Source organism: Diospyros lotus, chromosome 11 (genome assembly GCF_014633365.1).
Source record: "Diospyros lotus cultivar Yz01 chromosome 11, ASM1463336v1, whole genome shotgun sequence".
NCBI classification, from domain to species: Eukaryota; Viridiplantae; Streptophyta; class Magnoliopsida; order Ericales; family Ebenaceae; genus Diospyros; species Diospyros lotus.
Window position 1 is genome coordinate 29,707,267 of NC_068348.1, and position 22,142 is coordinate 29,729,408.

Genomic DNA, 22,142 nt, shown 5'->3' on the forward strand with positions numbered 1-22,142 from the left:
ATAAACCGAAGGATCTTCAAGTAAATCACCATCAGAATTACTTAGTTTAATATTTGGCACCATAGGTAAAGTAGCAGGTTTACTTAAAAGAAAACTAGTGTCCTCATGCAATTGCAAAGTGTAATGTCGTTGGGAGAAGAAAATACCTTTAGGAGATTGAGCAATTTCAAGGCCAAGAAAATACCTCAAGCGTCCAAGATCTTTAAGTTTGAACTGCCCATGAAGAAAAGTCTTAAGAGAATCTATAGCTGCAAGATCACAACCCGTAATAATGATGTCATCAACATAGACAAGGAGAGCAACAAAAGATGCATCAGAACCCTTAGTAAACAGGGAATAATTGGATTTGGATTGATGAAAACCATGAGATATGAGGGTAGTGGAAAATTTTGAAAACCATTGCCGAGAAGTCTATTTCAGCCCGTATATGGATTTATGAAGTTTACACACCAAACGCTCCATCTGTTTTGGAGTAGGAACTTGAGGCTTATACCAGAGAGGAAGGTCCATGTAAACTTCTTCAAAAAGATCACCATTAAGAAATGCATTGTTGACATCTAATTGAACAAAACACCATTTATTGATAGCAGCTAAAGCAAGAAGGACCTTGACAGTTACCAATTTTGCAACAGGAGAGAAAGTATCAAAGAAGCCTAATCCCTCTTGTTGGGTATATCCCTTAGCAACTAAACGAGCTTTGTGCCTTTCAACTGTACCATCAGATTTATATTTTATCTTGTAAACCCACTTACAACCGATTGTATGCTTATCATGAGGCAATGGAACAACAGACCAAGTATTAGTCATATGCATGGCATCCAATTCAACCTTCATAGCATCTCTCAAATGAGGATAGGGCACTGCTTGATGATAAAATTGAGGCTCAAAATTAGAAGAAACATTGAGAAGAAATTATCTATGAGGGGCAGACAAAGATGAATAGGAAAGATAATAGTGTATAGGGTAGGAAGATTTAGAATCAGTAATAGGGGTGTTGGTCAACAAATTACAATGATAGTCCTGTAGATATGAAGGAGGCCTACTTATTCGAGAAGACCTATGAACTGGAACATCATAAAGAGAAGAAGAGCTGGAAAATTCAGGTTCTAGCAAAGTTGAAGGACTATCATTAGTTGAAACATGTTTGAATGAAGGAGAATCAACACTTGAGTGAGGCAAAACTAAATCAGGAAAGGGATCTATGACATCATTATTTGAGCTGACTGAATGAAAAGGAAATATGGTTTCATGAAACACCACATCACGGGATACAAACACATTTTTGGTAATAATGTCATAAAGTTTGTAGCCCTTCATACCAGCAGGATAACCAAGAAACAAACAGGCAGTAACAAGAGGATGAAATTTTGCTCTATGGGCAGCCAATGTAGATGCAAAGCAGAGGCTACCAAAAGTGAGAAAGAAATAATAGTCGACAGGTTTCTTGTATAAGAGTTGATAAGTAGACTGATTTTTCAAAATAGGAGCAGGAATCCTATTGATTAAGAAAGTAGCAGTTAAAATGCAGTCACCCCAGAATGAAATTGGGACTTTAGACTAAAACAACAATGCTCTAGCAACATTAAGAAGATGTTGATACTTACGCTCCACTATAGAATTTTGTTCAGGCCTTTCCACACAAGAAAATTGGTGTATTACCCATTTTTCAGCAAAATAATCATGAAAAGTGACATCAGGAGCATTATCAGACCTAAATTTCTTTATCCTTGTGTTAAACTGGGTCTCTACCATAGAAAAGAACTTGGGAATAACAGCCTTAGCATCAGACTTTTGTCTCATCAAGAAAACCCAAGTGTATCGTGTGCAGTCATCCACAATGGTGAGAAAATATCTATAACCAGCATACGTTGGAATAGAATACGGTCCCCAAGCATCGCAATGAATGAGATCAAACGCATGCAAAGATAGATGGTTATTAGATACAAAAGATAATCTCCTTTGTTTAGCTAATGGACATATTGAACAAGAAACATCCCCATTATTTTTGTAACTCAACAAATGTTTCATTGTTTCAAGCTTAGGAAAAGAAATATGTCCAAGCCTATTATGTCAAGTGTGTTTGCTTACAACATGTGTCATATGAGTAGAAACATCATCAAAACAACCTATTCTATCTACTGGCTGAGAATTAAAATCAGCAGTATCAAAAACATATAAACCTCCATGAAGATCACCCTTGCCAATCACCTTCGAATGTTTGACATCCTAGAGAATACATGTATGAGAAGTGAAATTGAGACTCATACACGTGTCCTTTGTCAATGCACTTACAGAAAGCAAATTAAATTGAAACCGCGGCACAAAAAGAACATCATTAAGGACTATTAATTGTCCAAATTGAACATTTCCAGCATATAAGACAGAAATCTGAGAGTGGTTTGGCAGGGTAATGTATGTGTTTTGAAATTGGCCTCAGGGATAGAAAAGAGGACTTATCAAAGCAGATATGACTAGTGGCCCCAGAATCCACTATCCAATACTTAAGATTATTTAGAATCGGGTTTACAGAAATAGAGAGACAGGTACCTGATGCTTGATCTTGGGAAGCATCAGGTTTTGCTTGTGCCTTAGCCATATTCAAATGAGGAGTTAATATGTTCAACAATTGCTAAAACTGTATAGGGCTCAATGTCTGCATAAGATCTCCCATAACCTGAGGACTATTAGACAGATCTTGAGGATGAGAATCACATACTTGTCCAACAATAGGTTTCGCTTAATTATAATTCACTTGGTTTGGGCTCTTTTGTTTATACTTATATCCAGGGGGATAACCATGTAATTTGTAACACTTATCAATGGTATGGCCATGAAGGCCACAATGGGTACATAATCTATCCTTCTTCCCAAACCGACCTTGACTATTTTTACGCACTTCATGATTTACATTGAATGAAACAGAATCATTCACAGTATTGTGATTAACTACATTCCTCTGTTTCTCTTCTTGAGTGATCAGGGAAAAGACCTTATTAATTGGGGGAATGGGATCCATAAGTAATATTTGACCCCTAACCTGAGCATAGGATTCACTTAGCCCCATTAAGAACGACATGACATATTCTGTCTGGTATAATCCTGAAGAATTTTAATACCACCACATGAACAAGAACAGCCCAGCCTATAGATACTAAACTCTTCCCAAATTGATTTTAGCTTAGTATAGTATGCACTAACCGACAACTATCCTTGAGTTAAGTTCATTAATTCATGTTTCAATTCGAAAACACGAGGACCATTACTTTGTTGAAATCGTTCCTTAAGGTCTAACCAGATCTCATGTGCAGAATCAAAAAAAATCACACTAGCAGATATGTCTTTGGAAACAAAATTTAACAACTATGATATCACAATACTATTGTTCCGAATCCATGCATTAAGTAGGATAGGATCATCACCTGATGGTCTTGAAATAGTGCCCTTAACAAACCCAATTTTATTCTTTACCGTTAGGGCAATGAGCATCGCCCGACTCCATGACACATAGTTCTCCCCTGTTAGTGGTTGAGACACCAGGAGAAGATCGGGACCATCTGAATGGTGAAGATAGTACGGGCTAGATCCATCGTCGATGATAGGAACATTCATAGACGAGGATGACAAATCTGGATATGTTGCCATAAAAAATGACGCAATAACAGATCTGAAGAGAATAACAAATCCGGAGTGGATCGTCAAGGAAATGAATTGAATAGATCTAAAGAAAAATCAGATCTGAAAAAATCGAACAGATCTGAAGAAAATAATAGATCTGGAAATAAGTTCGTCAGAATATAGAAATACCGACGACAGATCTCTGAACAAAAGAAATCTGAAAACTACAAGAAAGATTGCGCACACGAAATCCAAACAAATGGATCGCGCAAGACTCACGCACAAAAGAATCAGTGTCGTGAGTTGAAGAAAACTAAAGAAAACAAGACAATCAAATGAATCAAAGAAAGAAGACTCACTCGCCGTGATGGATCGACGACGAGGAAGAATGACGGAAGGTGGAAGGCGAAAATCGCTAACGAAAACCCTAGGTCTTCAATATTGCTCTGATACCATATTCGAGACCTTATTTGAGAGAGAGAGAAAATATAAAATGCCTCATTAACCCATCTAGGGTTTCAGCCCTCTATTAAATATACCTAGAACTAATACATCAAAATGACATAAATGCCATTGTTTGTTCAGCATCAGAAATCAAAAATAGCAATACAAAATTACAACAAAACTAAACAACTAAAATACAGCAAAACTAAACAGCTAAAATACTCTAATAAAAAAATTACGAAATATAATCAATATACTTCACGTGTACAAAATGAATCATTTTAAGAATTTAAAATATAAACATATAACTATGATAGAGAGTTTTTTAGATAATTAAAATATGTTAAATGATGTCATTTTTTTTTTAATTTCATATTCATCGAGACTTCTTATCTATCATTAAGAAACGTCCTTGTTATGAGTATTTCTCGTACTACTTCTTATAGGCAAGAGTTGACTCAGCAAGCCGACCCAATTGCCTAAAGCCCAATAGACCCAAGGCCGAGCTCATCATAACAAAGTCACACATCGCTGAGACTCGAGCTCAGACCACAGAACCAACCGAACTCTCATGACGATGTTTCTAGCTTGCCGGCCTAATCATCCAGCTCGCATAATAACAATACCGGGGAACAACAGGAGGCAAGGACCCTCTACTTTATCTAAAGCAAACCATATCTCTGATAATATGGAACCCACTCTCAATTTTATGGAATTGATAAGGACATCTTGTCTTCATGATGTTATTTTTTCACTTTTGAATCTTATACAATTGTAAATATCTTTCACTATAAATATGGGTCAAATACCATTTTAAGGGAAATAGAAGAAGAAGAATATACTGTTACTCTGTCGGAATACTCAAAAAATAGTCGTGGATAACCACGTAAAAACTTCTTGTGTATGTTTTATTTTATTTTTCCTTCTTGCATTTTGATTTATTTTCTCATTGCGAGTCTATGAATCACAATCGACTAATTCTAAACGTTGAGAATCCTTTTATTATTTTTTTAGAATTTTCACCATAAATATTAGACTAATCCTTAGGAAGTGACAATATCAAATAATCAATCCATTGGACTACCTGACTTGCCCTCGCCCTATCGATAAGCCTCTCTCAATCATAGTTTATGATGCATAGAAATGTATGGGAATGTTGTGTTGTTCGTGTCGAGCAATATAATATTTATTTGATGAGGGTAAACTTAGAAAGGGCACGGGCCCCTTTCCCCCCTTTACATGCCTGCGTTGAGCAAACAATAAGAATATTTTTTGGGGGTATTGCTTTGACATTTTAAAAATAATATTAAAAAATATTTTCAACTTGTTTTTATAATTTTAAAAGTGTCTTTAGATCGTTTCGTAATATTAAAAATACGTTTCCATCTCTAACTCAAAATTTGTAATTTTTTCTATAATTTATTTGAATGTATTGTGAAATTTATGTTTTATTTTTAAATTGAATAAATATTTTTTATAATTTGATACATTAAAAATTATATTTATAAAAAATATATATATTATTTTATTTATACATTTCTCTTACATTTTCATTTTTTATTTTTTTATTTTAAATATTATTTCTCCATTTTCATTTATGTGTAGCATATGTCATAATTCATTAGATGGAGTACTTTGCAAAGCTTTCTATAACCCAAATGGATGAATTTAGAAGACTCGAGAGCTAACAAGTCTAACTCATGAATGATGGTTTCCTCCAATCTAATAATCAAACCAAATCTCGACAAAATTTGAGATATCTTTTCAATATTAGAAAATGATCTACAAAGATAATTTTAATCATTATGAGTTCTTCTAGCATAATGATGTTTATATGTAGTTGGACAAATGATATGTCGGTGTCAGTCTGGTAGGTCATGAGTTCGATTCTCACCCTGAGCAGTGAGGCAAAATTTTACACTTACGATTTACCTTGGCGTTATTGAGGACACGAGTATAAGGGACCCCGCAAGGGCGATCATCCCAAAAGATATAATCCTAAATTAAAAATTATCTTTGCCCAAATATCTTTTTATATGAATATCTCTTGTGAGATTAATCTTTTAAATCTTAGGTTATTTATTATGCATTTACTAAAAACACTTTAAGTTTTACTAAGCTCTGGATAGATTTAAGAAAACTTTGCCTTTATTTATTACATCTTATACAACTCTTATCATTTTTATACGAGTAATATTAATTATTATTTTAGAGTGATGATTAATAGGTGTTTATTATTTTAAATAATAAATAATATTCATTTACTGCATATTTTTTTAAGATTAAAAAAAGTTGATTAATTAATTAAATTATTTAAATGATAAAAATAAAATATAATAAATGCTTTACGGTTTAAAAATAATATGCATTTATTACAAATGATTTTTGTTGATCCACATTAGAAGAATTGCATCATTGTTTGTGTCATAGGCAAAAGTTTATTTAAAGATAAAAAAAACTATTTATTTTGGGAAAATGTATAATTTTCCCCTAATCAGGGTCCCACACATTATGCAAAGTGGGTAATTTCGATATCTCCAAATTCCTTCGAGAGTCATTTAAGAAGAATAGATATTATCAATAAAGAATTATAATTCTAATACGATATCGGAATATTAGACTAAATGTTATCCATAAGAATACTCATTTTAGTAGATTCAAAAAATATTAAGATAAACATTATTTGTAAGAATTCTAATTATAGGAGATTAAAAAAAATTCCATGATTCTCTATAAATAAATAGATTCACATTCTCTACGAAATGTATGTATTAAATATTGGTTTCAATCTAATCTTTAAGTCTTCATTGTCTTAAGTGTTTAACTTAAATATCGAAGTATTTATTCGAGAACTTCTATGCATTATTTGATTATTATTTTTCTTGCAGATTCTAAGTGGTTTAATGACTACGTTTTTACTTTATAATCTCATTATTGTGTTTGAATGATAACAAAAATTAATTTTCACTAACATTTGAAAAATTTTCCCATTGAACTAGAAGAAATTAAAGTTAAAATGTTCAAAAATAGCAATCAATTTACCAAGTTCATGAGAGGGTTAATCCAATGATGATGTACTGCTTAAGAATATTTTGCTTGCATAGAAACACAAACGGGAAATAAATATGATAGGAAATGAAAACGGAGAAAATGATATTTTTAAAAAAATAGAGAAAAACACGTAAACAAAAAATATATATGAATCTTTTTGTAAATATAATTTGTAAGAAAATTGTATTTTAAAAAAATTAATATATATTTGTATATTATATAATATAAGAGAATTTTTTTGGAAAAAAATATGTTTCTAACCAATTTTTTCTATATTTAACCTTTTCGTGGACGGAAATGTTCTTTTAAATAAAAAATACGTTTTCGAGATTTTTTTAATATTACAAAATGATTCTAAAATATTTTTAAAATTATAAAAATGAATCAAAAATATTTTTTTAATACTTTTCGATGTTTTAAAAATATTGATGACTTCATACCACCTCATTTGTTTACATTGTTTAAGAAAAACCATTAGGATGTGTTTGATAGCATTTAGTTGGAAATGAAAATATTTTCTAACATACATGAAAAATAAAAATCATTGTCTCCTTAGATAGAATTTTTTATGAAAAAAAGACAAAAACATGCTTTAATAGTTGTATCATGAAATTCAATTTCATGAAAAATATAGTGTGTCAAATACCAAATATGAAATTCAATTATTTGTATTAGAGTATTTTAGCTGTTTAGTTTTGCTGTATTTTAGTTGTTTAGTTTTGTTGTAATTTTGTACTGTTATTTTTGATTTCTGATGCTGAACAAACAATGGCATTTATGTCATTTTGATGTATTAGTTCTAGGTATATTTAATAGAGGGTTGAAACCCCATATGGGTTAATGAGGCATTTTATATATATATATTTTTTTCTCTCTCTATCTCAAATAAGGTCTCAAATAATTTGGATGCGACATTTTTCATATGTTTTTGAATAATGCTATTGGTACACCTTGAGCTATACAAAGGTGTACCAATGACAAAAATATCCTTCATGAGACGCATAAAGGCGCGTGAAGCCCATGAAGATGAGAGATATTTTGGTTATAATACCCTTTTGTATAGTCCAATATATACAAAAATAATGTACATCTAGTATGATTCTATGTTTTTTATACTATCAAACACACCCTTAGTTTAATTAATTAACTTACGACGAAAAACAAAAAATAACATAAATTAATGAGAATGAGTAGTGGAAGGAACGAGAGCGATTTTGTTCACCCCCTTTAACGGGGTGACCATCACCCTCACAAAAGCTGTGAGGGTGAAAAATAACAGAACGACATAGGGGTAAATAAAATCGTCGTTCCGTTATTTTTTACCCTCATAGTTTTTGTAAGGGTGATGGTCACCCTTGTTAAAGGGGTGAACAAAATCGCACTCAGAAGGAACCATACTCGATTAAGATAATAATTGCATTATTATTATTATAATGGGGACAAATAAGTCTCGCCCGCCCAGACCAAGAAAACTATATTACATAACCCCCAACCAAAGAAGAATCCCAAACGAGTGGTTTTGAAATTTTAAATTGAGCCAGCAAATGAAGTGAAATTAATTAATTAAGTGACAAGATCACGAACTTAAGAGTAATCAACATTATTTATCCGATTAATGATGATGATGGGATTAAAGCCACCTGTCTGTCTTCTAGCGTTTGGTGGGGTTTGGAAAAGGTTTTGAATTTGGGCAAAGGATGCACTTTGTTTCCTGTGTTGTTTGTGTATATATGTTGTTGGAAGCTTGCTAGAACTTGGAGATGCCATTTGAGTTTAGGGAAAGAAAGTGGGAGATGCACAAGGCAAAAGTCACTTTGCTTTGTTCCTTATTGGGGTATGCTGTGATGCATGGAAATGTTTCAGGATAATTTTATTTTCAAAATATTTAAAAAGGTTAAAAATTATTTTTGAACCATGATGATGGTTTTTGGGATCAACCACCACGTGTCACCTTTGCAAATGGATCTTGAGAATAGTACCTCAGACTTGACAATGTCGGATCTCAATGATAGAACCTACAAGACAATGGAGTGACGGGACTAGGGTCTCCCGGGGTGGATTCTAACGCTCAAATTAGTAGAGTAAATGCAAATAGTAATAAATGTAAGAACTAGAGAACTTAGTCATACCTAGTGAGGACTTTTATTTTTTATAGGTGGACCCTTTATGTGGTACCCGAGATAAAACTCGAGATGGGTAGGCACCACTCTCGATGACCCTCGTCAAGATGGAACGGGTCTTGTGCAGTCTGGCCCAGATTTTTCAGCTTCGCTTTGAAATGTTGGCTTGCCATGTGTCAGTCTCTCGAGCAGTTCACATGGCGAGTGAGACTATTAGCGCATACGGGTATTTTGGTAATTTTAGGTGGTGCCACATCAAACCATTTTTATAATTTTGAAAATGTTTCGAGTATGTTTGTAATATTAGAGAAATATTAGAAACGCGTTTTCATTCATGAAAAAGTTTAATTAAGTTAGAGATAAGAAATTTATTGTCTCTAACTTAAAATTTTTATTTTTTTTAATGTATTAAGAATTTTAAATTATTTCTATATTAAAAATTAAATTTAGAAAAATGTCCTTAATTTTTTTTATTTACATGTTTTCCTGCTTTTTTATTTTTTACTTTTTAAAAAATACCATTTTTTCGTTTCTGTTTCGTATCGTATTTATTTTTCGTTTCTATTTCTATGCAATCTAGAGGATCTACATATTTGTTAATGGTTAAATAGCAATAAATATACCTTATTTTTAGATAGTTTGCATTTATTATATTATATTTTAATATTATAAAACTTCTATACTATTATAAAAGCAAACATTGTGTTTTAATATTATAAAACTCTATGTATTTTTTTAAAATGCCTTTTACATATTTTACTTAAAAAATAAAAATTAATTACATTAATAAGATTTGAAATCATAATATCTAAATAATTACTAATTTTTCTAATAACTTCACTGTAGTATTAAAATTTATTTTATAAAAAAAATAAAAAATAATTATAATTATCTAATGCTATTATTGTTGCTTGAAACACAACAAATAAAATTTATAGTGTGAGAAGCCCAAGCTAAGATAGAGTTAGTCAAGAAGGACGAGACAATCTGCAAGCCGGGAGAAAAGTGCTTAGTTGTTGTTTGAGGGATAATTCAATCTGCCATTTGAGAGAACTCGTACCTTCTGTTTAGGGTTGGTAATAAGCTGAGCTACTCGTGAGCTACCTCAAGACTCAACTCAATAATTAACTCAATAAGCAAACTCATGATACAAATGATACAAATGAACTAAATTTAAACTCAAATATTTGGCTCATTTAGCAAATGAGTCGAGTTTGAGCTACTATTAACTCAACTTATTTGGTTCACGAGCTAACTCGATATACTTATATATATTAATTTTATAAATTTATTAAATAAAAAATATTTATTATTTAATACTAAATAATATAAATATATACTTAATAATTTTATAAATATATTATTTAAATATATATATATATATACATAAAAGTAAAGTGATAGTAAGTTTTGAGATGAGTTGAGCCAGCTCGTAGTTATCATCGAGTCGACCTCGAGTTAAAAAAATCAGCTCATACTGAACTCAAGCCGAATTATGAATCAAACTAAAATCAATCAATTTGACCTCGAGCTAGGCATAGTTTGACTTGCTGCCAGCCTTACTTCTATCTTGAGAAGAGATTAATTAATTTGAGTGTCTCGAATAAACAATTATTAGAGAACGTCACTTTCTCAGAGAGAATTATCTTGTTCCAAAAAAAGATATGCTACAATAACTATCCAATGAATTTTAAACAACTTCTCTCGATATTATTAAAATATTAAAAAAATATGTTATTTAAGTATAATAGTCGATTATTAAAATTTTATATAAAATATAACATTTAAATTAAAACTATTTAATCATGTTCGACTTTAACTCTTGATCGGTAATCACTTTATAAACTTTTTATATAAAATTATTATTTTTTAAATCTTGATTACGATGTGCTTATTCAAGAGATCTAATGGTATATCTTTTGATTTGGTCTACAACGTTGACAATTATCATCATATTTTAAAAGGGTCTTAACTTGCAAAAGGGGTATAGAGCCCATAGGTGGCCCGTTTATAGTCGGGTTTGTAAAAAACCCGAACCAATTCCGATCATCTACTCTTGTAGTATGTAGAAGATTGGATCCTTTCCCTGCACTTGGATCGTCTTCCGCCTTAAAGCTTACTTACTACGTCTCTCGTCCAATTCTCCGAAACCTTCTGGCTGATACGCAACTCCTCTTCATGGCGAACTATTTCACTCGAAGAAGAATCTCTCACTTGTTTCCTCCTCCATTCTGGCCGTGCCGGGTCGGGAACATCGCCGACGAAATCGAAAACTCCATTATCAATCCTCCGACTACCGTCCGAATCCATCATCGTCCTTCCATGACCAAGAACCCCAAAACGGAGGCCGCGAAAGCTGGTTCTGAAACCAGGAGCTTGTTCTTTGCCAAGAACGTGAGTTCTTCGCGGTTTAGCACCGACGACGGAGAAGCCGAAGTTGACGCCGGAAGCAACGCGTTTTCTAGCTCCGATTCTCTCGACTCATCTCGCCGGGGAATCACCGTTTCCCTCAAGAAACCGCCGCGGAGGCCTCGCTGGAGAACCGGAAACATCAGCCGGAGAGGGGGTAGTTCGGGTGAGGGCCGAAGCGGGATAGTTGACTTAGAGAGCTATGCGGTGGTGAAGAATTCGACGGATCCGTACGGCGACTTCAGAGAATCGATGGTGGAGATGATAGTTGAGAAAGAGATGTATGGAGCTGAAGATCTTGAGAGGCTTTTACAGTGTTTTCTATCTCTGAACTCTTCCGATCACCATTGTTTGATTCTTGAGGTTTTCCTTGAGATTTGTGAAGCTTTGCTGGTTCCAGTAGGGAGGGTCACTTAGAATATTTTTCGATGCTTTGTTCTTCATTTTGTGCTATTAAATTCATGTCTACGTCTATATCTATGTCTATGTATCTTAACTCTTCTGTTCTTGTATTAAGAGAACATTTGATGAGGCCCGAGGGTGTATATCAAGGAAGAATGTATTGGGATATTATTTTTTAAATCCTTAAATTCCGTGTTCGAATCTTGGTTAGTAAATAATTCAGTAGATAAGAAGCGATTATGAAAAATGAAAAATGTTTGTCACCATCACGTTTGTGATTGTGGTAGGAATCGAAACTTGTATGCTGAATTCTCTGATTTACTCTTTTTATTGAAATAGTAAGACCAAATAATAGGAACGCTCGTGATGATGCGCTAACTAAAAAAAAAAAAATCTGATAGTATAATTATTGGTACAATTTTTTAACTGTTACTAAACGGGTGTCTTTAAATTTGCAACACTACCAAACCCATTATCATTTTGATAAATTTTTCGCACAAAATTGCTGTAAAGAACAGTTTTTTTTTTTTTTTTTATATCTATGGATTTGGACGCTCCAAGCACCTTCCATTGTTCATTTATTACCTTGTTTTCTTTCGTCTAGTATTTATAATTGTTTGTCATATTCAATGAAAGCTCAAGAGCCTAAAATATTTTTTTAGATTAAAAGGCATAAATTTTTCATACTCATGGTGGGTCCTACACAAATGGGTAAATTATATAATTTTGATATTTAAAAATTTCACTGGAAAGATAATCAATTATTCATAAAAAATTTTAATTATAAAATGATTTATAAATATTAGGATAAATAATCATTCATAAGAAATTTCATCACAAAAAAAGATAAGATAAACATTATTTATAAAAGATAGATATCATCTATGACAATCTCGATTCCAATTAGATTAGCAATAATTAAGATAAATGTTATCTGTAATAATTTTAATTTTGAATTAATTAAGATTATTTTATATTTCTCTATAAATAAATAATCACTCATTTCTAAAAAGGTATGTCTCTGAAATTAGTTTTAATGTTGCTTTCATGATTTTAAGTGTCTGATTTAAGTATCGGAGTGTTTATGCGGGGATCTCTTCGTGCTTTCTAATTATTATTATTTTTTTGTAGATTTAGATGACTTAATGATGACGTTTTTTGATAATTAAATTTATTATTATATCTTACGAACAACAATAATCTATTTTATCGAGTTGATATAATGATTTGTAAATTATATTTATCCTAAACCTTAAATGGGAAACATATAAAACTATGTGCGTACTAGGGTTCGCTTTGCATCGATCCTAGCATATTATTTTGTTTGAATATGGATATTAAAACACTATTTGCAGCATGATATGACTGAAGACAACAAAACCAATCTGTCCCTTAGCATTTGGTGGGTCTGAGATCTGATCAACAAGGGTGTCGATGAATCACATACATATATATATATATATATCTATAGTGGTTCAATTGTGCTTGAGGATTGTTTGGATGCTTGTTAATTTAGAGTATGGAGATCCAGTGTTTTTGTGGGAAGTTGAGAGTATGGCTCATGAGATAGTCCCATAATTTTTTTTTGGTTTAGGGTTTAAGATTTGCCTTATTTATAAAGAGATTTTGTGTAGATTCAATTGACAATATTAAGCTTTTTATGTTTATCTTTTCGAACAACTTCTTCTATTGTGCAAATTCATGGAATTTATGTAAAATATACCTTAAAATATGCATGTTGTAATTAACAACACCAAAATAAAGAAGAATTGCATAAATTTAGGCGAAATCGGAGTTTTATATTTAGTTTTCTCCAGACCCTTTATAGTTTAGATTTAACATTAGAAGTTTATATTAAAAATGTCATAATTTTGATAAGTTTATTCATAAAATTAAAACTTCAAACTAACAAAAGGGATTCTTAAAAAAAATAATAGCTAAAACCTCAAAACACTAAATTTACACAATTTTTTTTGGGGGGGGGGGGGGGGGGGGGGGTAAAATTAACTTCAACCACATAGCTAGTGGTGAATTTAACCTTGCATGTTTTGGTTGTATATATAAAGCCTTTTTTCAAGGGGCAGTGTCCCCTCCTTTGGTCAACCCTAAAACTAAATACCCACTGAATAGGGTGTCTTCTTCTCCCCATTTGTACTCCATTTTTGCACAATTGAAGCTGTTCTTAGCCCCCAATCATGCCCCTCCAGAGGGAGCAATTTCAGGAGAAAAGTAACCAAATTCAAAGAAAGATAGGCAATAAGGTAACCAAGGTTGAATTTTTTGGGGGGGGGGGGGGGGGGGGGGTGTTATTAGCATAAAACAATATATATATGTATATTTATGTATGTACTGTACATTGATAGATAAGAAATAATTGGAAACATGAATCTTAAACCTTAAACCTTAAAATCTATTCCAAGAGACGTGGGATAATGGGCTTTTAGGACTTTAAAACAATGTCATTTTAAATATTATCTCTTTTTGTAGGGATTTCAAATTCTTTTATTTTTGATATATATTTAGAGTGAATTTAAATTCAAATCCCAAATACTTTTAAGCTGTTGTCAGTGTGTATTTGGGCTGAAAGTTGTTTTTCTTTTTGGGCCAGAAATAAGACATAGGCTTGGTGGCGGCCCATTTATCTGGACTTTTGTGATATCAGACCCATTGAAAGGCTTGCACAAAGCCCCAAAAGTATTTATATGATTCACGTGAATGACTAACATAGTGCAGTGATGGGCCACACGGCCCAATTGAATACTTTAATCACATGGAATTTTTTGTACAATTTTTCTGTATAAAATTATACGAATGTTATGGCCCATCAAAAGTTACGTTTAAATATTAAAAGGGCCAAATTATTGTACAACCATCAATTAATTAGGCTCGCTAAGCAAAAAAAATAAAAATAAAAATCAATAATAAGGTTATTATTATGAAATTGGATTGACAACAAATCACAATCAAACCAATCAATCAGACACGAACATAGAATTTTACGTGAAAAATTCAAATTAAGAAAAATCATGAGCAAAAAGAACAAAATGTCACTAATCAAATATTGATGGTTCAAAAGTGATATTGACATACCCAAAATATCATTAAGTAAATATTGATCCAATAAAAGTGATATAATTGTAACTAATTCTAGAGTATTTGACACTTATTTATAGATATAAAATCATATATAGATGTGTACAGGAAATTATATTCTGATAAAAAGATGATTCATGAAAATATTTTTTTAAATAAAATAAATCTCACATAAAATCGAATTTAACATCATAATTACACTTAAATTCAAAGTCATAATCAATGTCAAATTAAGAATTTCAATTTGAGTCAAATTTAAATTTTGAATCACAATTATAACAATTATAATTATTATTTTACAAGAGTGCTTACTTGAGAGAGCATTAACCCGAAGATTGAAGGTCGCACATTCGATCTATGCTCACTGCATATTATTTTTCTTCATAAGTTTCAAGAACATGTACGAGTATTTTTTTTATCCTTTAAATTTGACAATCAAACTCACAATATTAAAATTTGTCGAAACACAAAAGTTTTTCACAAGTTTCTCTAGGGTAGTTTTTTTCACGATTGATCATAATGACAAAGAATTTCCATTCGTCTATGTTGACTTTAAAACCCATGCTTTAAGTTAAGAAAAAAAACATGAAACCACATGCTTTAGTTAATTTGTCAAACTTAAGGGTCATATGTCTACGATTTTGTAGGCTTTTTTGGTTTGTTGGGTCTTTACGTTTGTTTGATTTTTTTTGTTCGATTTATTTGGTCTCTTCGTTTTTTCTTTTTTTGTTTGTCTTTTACGATTTTTGGTTTATTAGTTTAGTTTAATTCAATTTTTTATAAAATTTAAATATTTTTAGTTTATGAAATATTACCGGACCGACCATTTACACACCCACACTTAGAAGGCAATAGTAGTAGTGTTACTCCATTATGTGACCATATTTGCACACAAAGTAAGAATATTTCCAATAATTACCCATAAGAAAACCAAGTTTCGAATTAAGGCTCGAAGCACAGAAAAAAAATCCATTGGGAAGATCGAAAAGGAATTGAGTAAAAATTCAAAAATTTGAGGGTAATTAAATTTGATTTTTTTTTTATAATGAGTAATCCGTAATTTAGGATTTAGGGTTTAAAAATCAATAATTATGATCTTTTAGGCGTAGATCGGATAACTTTTGTAGACACATAATAGTCATAAATCGTGCATACCCATTAACTAAAGTTTGACGGGTTTTAATTATTGAGTGTATATCAAATTAATTTGAAGTTTTTATTTGTATGTATGGAGGATTTGGTCAAATAAAAAAGATAAAATATGGGTATTAAAGGTTTGATTTTTTTAGCACAATCTTTTTGCTCAGTTTCAGGAGAAGATTCGTTACTCATAAAAAGATGGGGGTATTAAGCGCGCTTTGCTTTATGAGAACAATCTTACGCTCAAGACAAGATTTGTTACCCAAAATTCACAGGCATCATTACATGGAGTCTATTTGATTGACCTTTAATTTGGTTATGGTGAAGAGGCACGTGTTTGTGGTTTGAGCCATTGAATGGTCTCAAGATCTCAATCTCTGGATATGATTCTTTACCAAAATTCAGTAGAAATCTGTGGTGAAAATGGGATAATTTTCCTTCTGAAGGTGAGGGAGAGATCTTGAGAATCTGCCCAAACAAGGGAAGGCTCTTTGAACATTTGTGCATTTGGTTAAGAAAGCAATGTGGCAGAAAGAAAGCCAGATTTTCTACTTTTCTAGAATTATGGACATTCTTAACCAGATGGAGCTTAGGCTTGGGGGCATGCCCTTCTCATCAAATCCAAGTGTTGAAACACATACCCACACCCATCTTGTAGTAATTCTCTTTTTTATCCTTCTTTGAGATAGACTCACCAGGTGGGAACAAATATCAAGCAAGATTTAGATGTATTTGTTAAAAGAGAGCTAAAGCTAAAAACTAAGTATTAATTAATTGCTTTTGGAAGTTATATGCTTCGACCGATAAATTGGTACTTTAGTTGGTAAAGGTGCATGTGTTGTTCGTGTTGAAAAGTTTGAGTGTTCAAATCTTTTCGAGAGTTCCTCGCTCCATTTTTTGTGATTTGGTGATGGCTCGATCATGCATTTCGCGAATTTATTAAGGTTGTGATTTTGTCACCAAAAAAAAAATAAAAAAAATCCTTAAATGGGGGTTTTACTTGCAAGAGTGGTGGATGGGTTGGCATCTCATTTCAGTTAAGGGTAGTGTGCAAGTAATTAAAGCCACTGCAAGTGAATTTAGATGGGGCAGTTGGATTGCTCCTAACCTATGGAGGACGACCCATTGATGTCCCTTGCACTTGAACACTCACATCAGTTTGGGCCACGAACCCTAGCACACACGTAAGGAAAGTGGGGTCCGCTAATCTATCACATCCAACCAAACAATTGTTAATTAGAAGGGATTACGATCGCTTATTTATCACACACGTGATCCCTTTATCTCAAATAATACAATACGATATCACTTACTTATTTTTTCTTAATAGATGACAAATAACTCATAAAAAAGTCCGTGTTACGTTATGAATATATTTCTTTCTCCTATCATTGATGAATACTTTTCACTTTCTTCCATCATTGACGAATACTTTTCACTTTCTTTCAAAGTGAAAAAATCTTCGTGAATCCATTCATTTGGAGTTTGACATTTCACACAAAGAAAAAGAAGAGTGCCTTTGTACTCAGCCAAAAAGTTTTTAATTTGCAAAGCTTTTATACATGGATGGAAGGACCAGATGACAATAAAGCTAATCTTAGTGTCTTTGTAGACTAAGTTGACAAGAATATATAAAGAAAAAGGTATCAAGAGTGAAAGTTTTCTTTTTCTTTAAATTTTTTTTCTCTCCCTTTCATTTGAGATTTATTGTCAATATTTTTATTTTAAGTATCTAGAAATCTTTCACTAAACAAATCTCAAATAGTTCTTTTTTTTTTTTTTTAATTATATAGGTCACTTGTAAGTTTGAAGTCTTTACTAAAACAAAATACTCATTTCTAACCACAAATATCCTTCAACCTTATGTATAGCTCGTACACGTAACTAATAATTATCTATTTTTGTTTGAAGATAATTTTAAACACATTATTGTGATACACACATATATATATACATATAAATAAAGATCTTTTTCTGGCTTTCCTTTTTTGGGTTGCTCAAGTGGGTAAAAGCAAGCCCTTGGCTTTCAAATCATGACTTCCATCAAAGAATCTTCAGAGAGCATGTGGATTCACACCAAAATGATTGAAGAAAGGGAATGAACATAGTATGTTGAAAATGAGTGAGAGAGAGAGAGTGAGAGAGATACCATGGAAGGTTGATGGATCCAAGAGCATGCAAATATATATAGATATACATGTTTAATTATATATATATAGAAATGTTATTTGAACATTAATGAGTGATATTCTCTTGAACCTTTGATTTCGACAAAAAAAATAAATTATAAATGAAAATTTTATCATATTAACGAGTGACACTTTGTCGGTGGTGATGTCTTACACATTTACTTTTAGAGTAAAAGAGAGTTACTCATTTTAAAAATAAATATACAGCACATCAATATTAAGTGTCTAAATAATATACATTTCTGATCTATATATATATATGTATAGATGTATACATAGCTATATAAGATGAGTAGTCTTTCTCATGCAGGTACGCAAGCCTGCATGTCTTGCCCTTTTCGTCTGGTCTCTCCTTTCTAAAGGGCATTTTTTTTTCTTCCAATTGTACTCTTTGTGGACCATTTTTGAAGAGAGAGATGTTTCATTTGACAGTACTGCTATGTATTGTTCATGATCGATCAATTTCATTAGGTTTTCATGGAAGCCAACTTTCTACTTTGCTAATTTAATTAATTGGGAAATGATGATCAAACTAGTCACCATATATATATATATTTTAGTTAATGGATTATAATTACGATCAAGAAAAAAGTAATTTATATATTCAATCGAAATATATGTTTAATTTGAATTCTCATCAATTGAACCAAAACGATACAATTAATTTTGATTTCTAGACATACGTGAATCCTTTTTCTAGCTCTTTTTAATCTTTGAACGCAACTTGAACTCGAAAAGATATCTATTTCTCGCCTTGTTTTCTTCAAAAAATGGATTTCTTTCGTAGTTTCTTATAGGAATATATATTTTTTATTATCAATCGAATGTGATGAGTTTATTATATATTTATTTTTTTAAGGAAATAGTTTTGAAATATCATTATACTAAATATAAATAATATTAATTAGTAAATAGTATCTTTTATAATATGAAGTGTTTCTGGATGATACATCTTTCGTGTCATATAACAATTAAATTTGTTGTGTTATATAAAATACATAAGAATATCGACACTCTTTAATAATTATAGAATTTCTTATTTCTTTTTTTCTGTTGTTACTATTTTAATTATATATAGTAAAATTCTAATTCATGATCATTTTAATTAGTTGAAGAAGATCTTTAAGCTTCCAAAAACTCATTAGATTCCATTATTATAGCTTGGTTGGATGGCACTTACCATCTTATGAATTGTATCACATAAAAGATGATGGCAATGTTATAAAAGTTGAAAACAAATAAATTTCGATTCTTGATTTCTTTTTCTTTTTGTTAATCAGAATCGATGGTTCTCTTGTGAATACTATCAAAAAATAATAATTTAGACTATGCATTGCCAACTAGCTCACTCGGTCTAAACTAGATGTCGCATTAAAATTATATAAATAATAAATAAAATGTGGCTATTGAAAATTTAAATGCCAATCTTAATTTTTTTTTGGTACATAAACTTTTAATAGACCGTTATCACCTCCCCTATAACTTACGGGCACTAACCCAAATTGGGCAATTAGACAAGGTCTAGTAAGATCGGGTCAAAGACTAGTGTCTGTGGCCCCTCCCTCATGTAGTAAAGCGATACTTACCGTATTACCTAGGATTTAAACACACAACCTTAACATATCTAGCACTCGAATTCCATGCGATCGACCATTTGAACTAGCCCGAAAGGTCTAGTCTTAATTTTAAAGCATGGTTAAAATTCAATAATTTTAGTAATTTTCTCAAAAAAATTATTACTGTGTGATTTTATATAAAATTCATTGTTACGAAATAATAAGGAAAATTTGGCATTAAAATAATATATTTGAAAGGGAATCAGGTGAAACCTTTAGTGGCGACTGCTTGAGGCGGTTTTAGTAACAGCGAAATGCATTTGTCACTGATAGTTTGCCATCAGTGACAGCGCCGTCGCTGAAAGACTTATAATATGTCTAGTGATGATGCTTACTAGATGTCCCTAAAAGTATGATAACTGTCACTAACTATATTAATTAGTATGAGATTATATTGATAACAAAATTCAATCATTAACATTTTTTAATAATAACTGAAAAGGCATCATTTTCTTGACCAGCAAATGAAAAGGCATCATTTTCTTCTTTTGGCCAAACTGAAAAAAATAAAAGGAAAAAACAAGTAGGCAAATTAATGAAATAAAACAATCATAGTAATTAATAGTAGCTAGGAATTGCTAACGAGCTTGAATTTTGAGTCACAGACGCTCCCCTAAGACTTGCGTGGGCTCTCGTTCTACTTCATCAAATTTAAGGGAGAGAGGGAGACTCGTTATCTTTTGTCATAAATGTTTAGTGAAACTTTTAGATGATATCTTTAATTAATTTAACTCTTTTAAGTTCCGAGTTAACTTTTTAGCAATAAAATATCTAACATTATGAATGAGGTGGTACGAAGTTGATTTAATTGCAATCATTATTTAGCTTCTCAATCTTATCCTTTCACAAAAAAAAAAAAAAAATTAATATATTTCTTTTTCTTTGGATGCATAACTCTCTATTTTGAGAGCAAGTAAAAAAGATGCTTATCTTTGTTAAGTTCGTACAAATAATCACATTAAGTTAGTACTCTTGCCATTTAAAGCAATCCAAAATAAATCTCTGACCTATTTTGCTAGAATTTGTGAGTCTAATTTGACATATTTTATTGCTCGCACTTCACTCATAAATTGCCTGAGGTAGGATAATCTCTAATAAGTTGTTATTGTCAATATCACTAGTTTCTTTACTTTTAAACCCTATTTAAAAATAATAGATAGTCACTTAAGTTTCACACAAATCACGATACTAGAACTTGAGATCTTTAGTCATCGTTCGAGTTCGAGTTCGAGTTCGAGTTTGAATCCCCCTTAAGAGTGGCACGGCACATGGGAGCCTTTACCTATTCCTTTTGCTCCAAATTTCTTTTACCTAGATATAATTCACCATAAAAAAAATAAAAAAACTCAAATATTTTTATTTTAACTGTCACCGTATGCCCAGCCAAACCCTAGATCATTATATATGGATGCTTTTTCCTTACTGAAATTTAAAGGGAAGTTAAAGAAAATGGTGGGATGGAGAGATTTATCAAATCAAAATGCTGGCATATATAGGGGATGAGAAATTAATTGTATCTGAAGGACCACAAACAATAAAAGACTTCACCCTCAAGGCAGCACAGCAATGGATGGTCCATATGATTGGTGAGCAGGGCGTCCGTGCAACAGAGAGAGGGGGTTGTAGTGTTTGGGTTCCTATCTATATCATGAGCAATTGTGGATCAGATTATATGAACCCTATCAGGACCACATCCTCTCCCTTATCTCCCTTTTTCATCATCTTCATTAATTTCTTCTAGACTCAAACTACTTATTAAAAGGTTGATGATTGTTCTGTTTAAATTTTGTGTCGGATAAAACTCTTATTAAAAACGCAACATAGTTATTGATATGAATATAACTACTTTCACTTCAAACCCTTTTTAATCATCTTCATTAATTTCTTCTTGACTCAAAACTACTCATTAAAAGATTTGATTGTTCTGTTTAAATTCCGTGTCGGATAAAACTCTTATTAAGAACGTCATAGTTATTGATATGAATATAACTACTTTCAGTTCAAATTACAAAAATAAATACAGTTTGAATTGAAAATAGTCAATTTCTAGTAATATTATGAGC

At 31.6% G+C, this 22,142-nt stretch overlaps 1 protein-coding gene across 1 annotated transcript; it reads left to right on the plus strand.

Annotated features, from left to right (window-relative positions):
- Nucleotides 1–11,210: 11,210 nt before the first annotated feature.
- LOC127813385 (transcription repressor OFP8-like) lies at nt 11,211–12,260 on the plus strand. The gene has a single exon (XM_052354332.1). It carries the CDS (start codon nt 11,409–11,411, stop codon nt 12,054–12,056), a length of 648 nt encoding a protein of 215 aa, XP_052210292.1. The 5' UTR covers nt 11,211–11,408; the 3' UTR covers nt 12,057–12,260.
- Nucleotides 12,261–22,142: the final 9,882 nt, after the last annotated feature.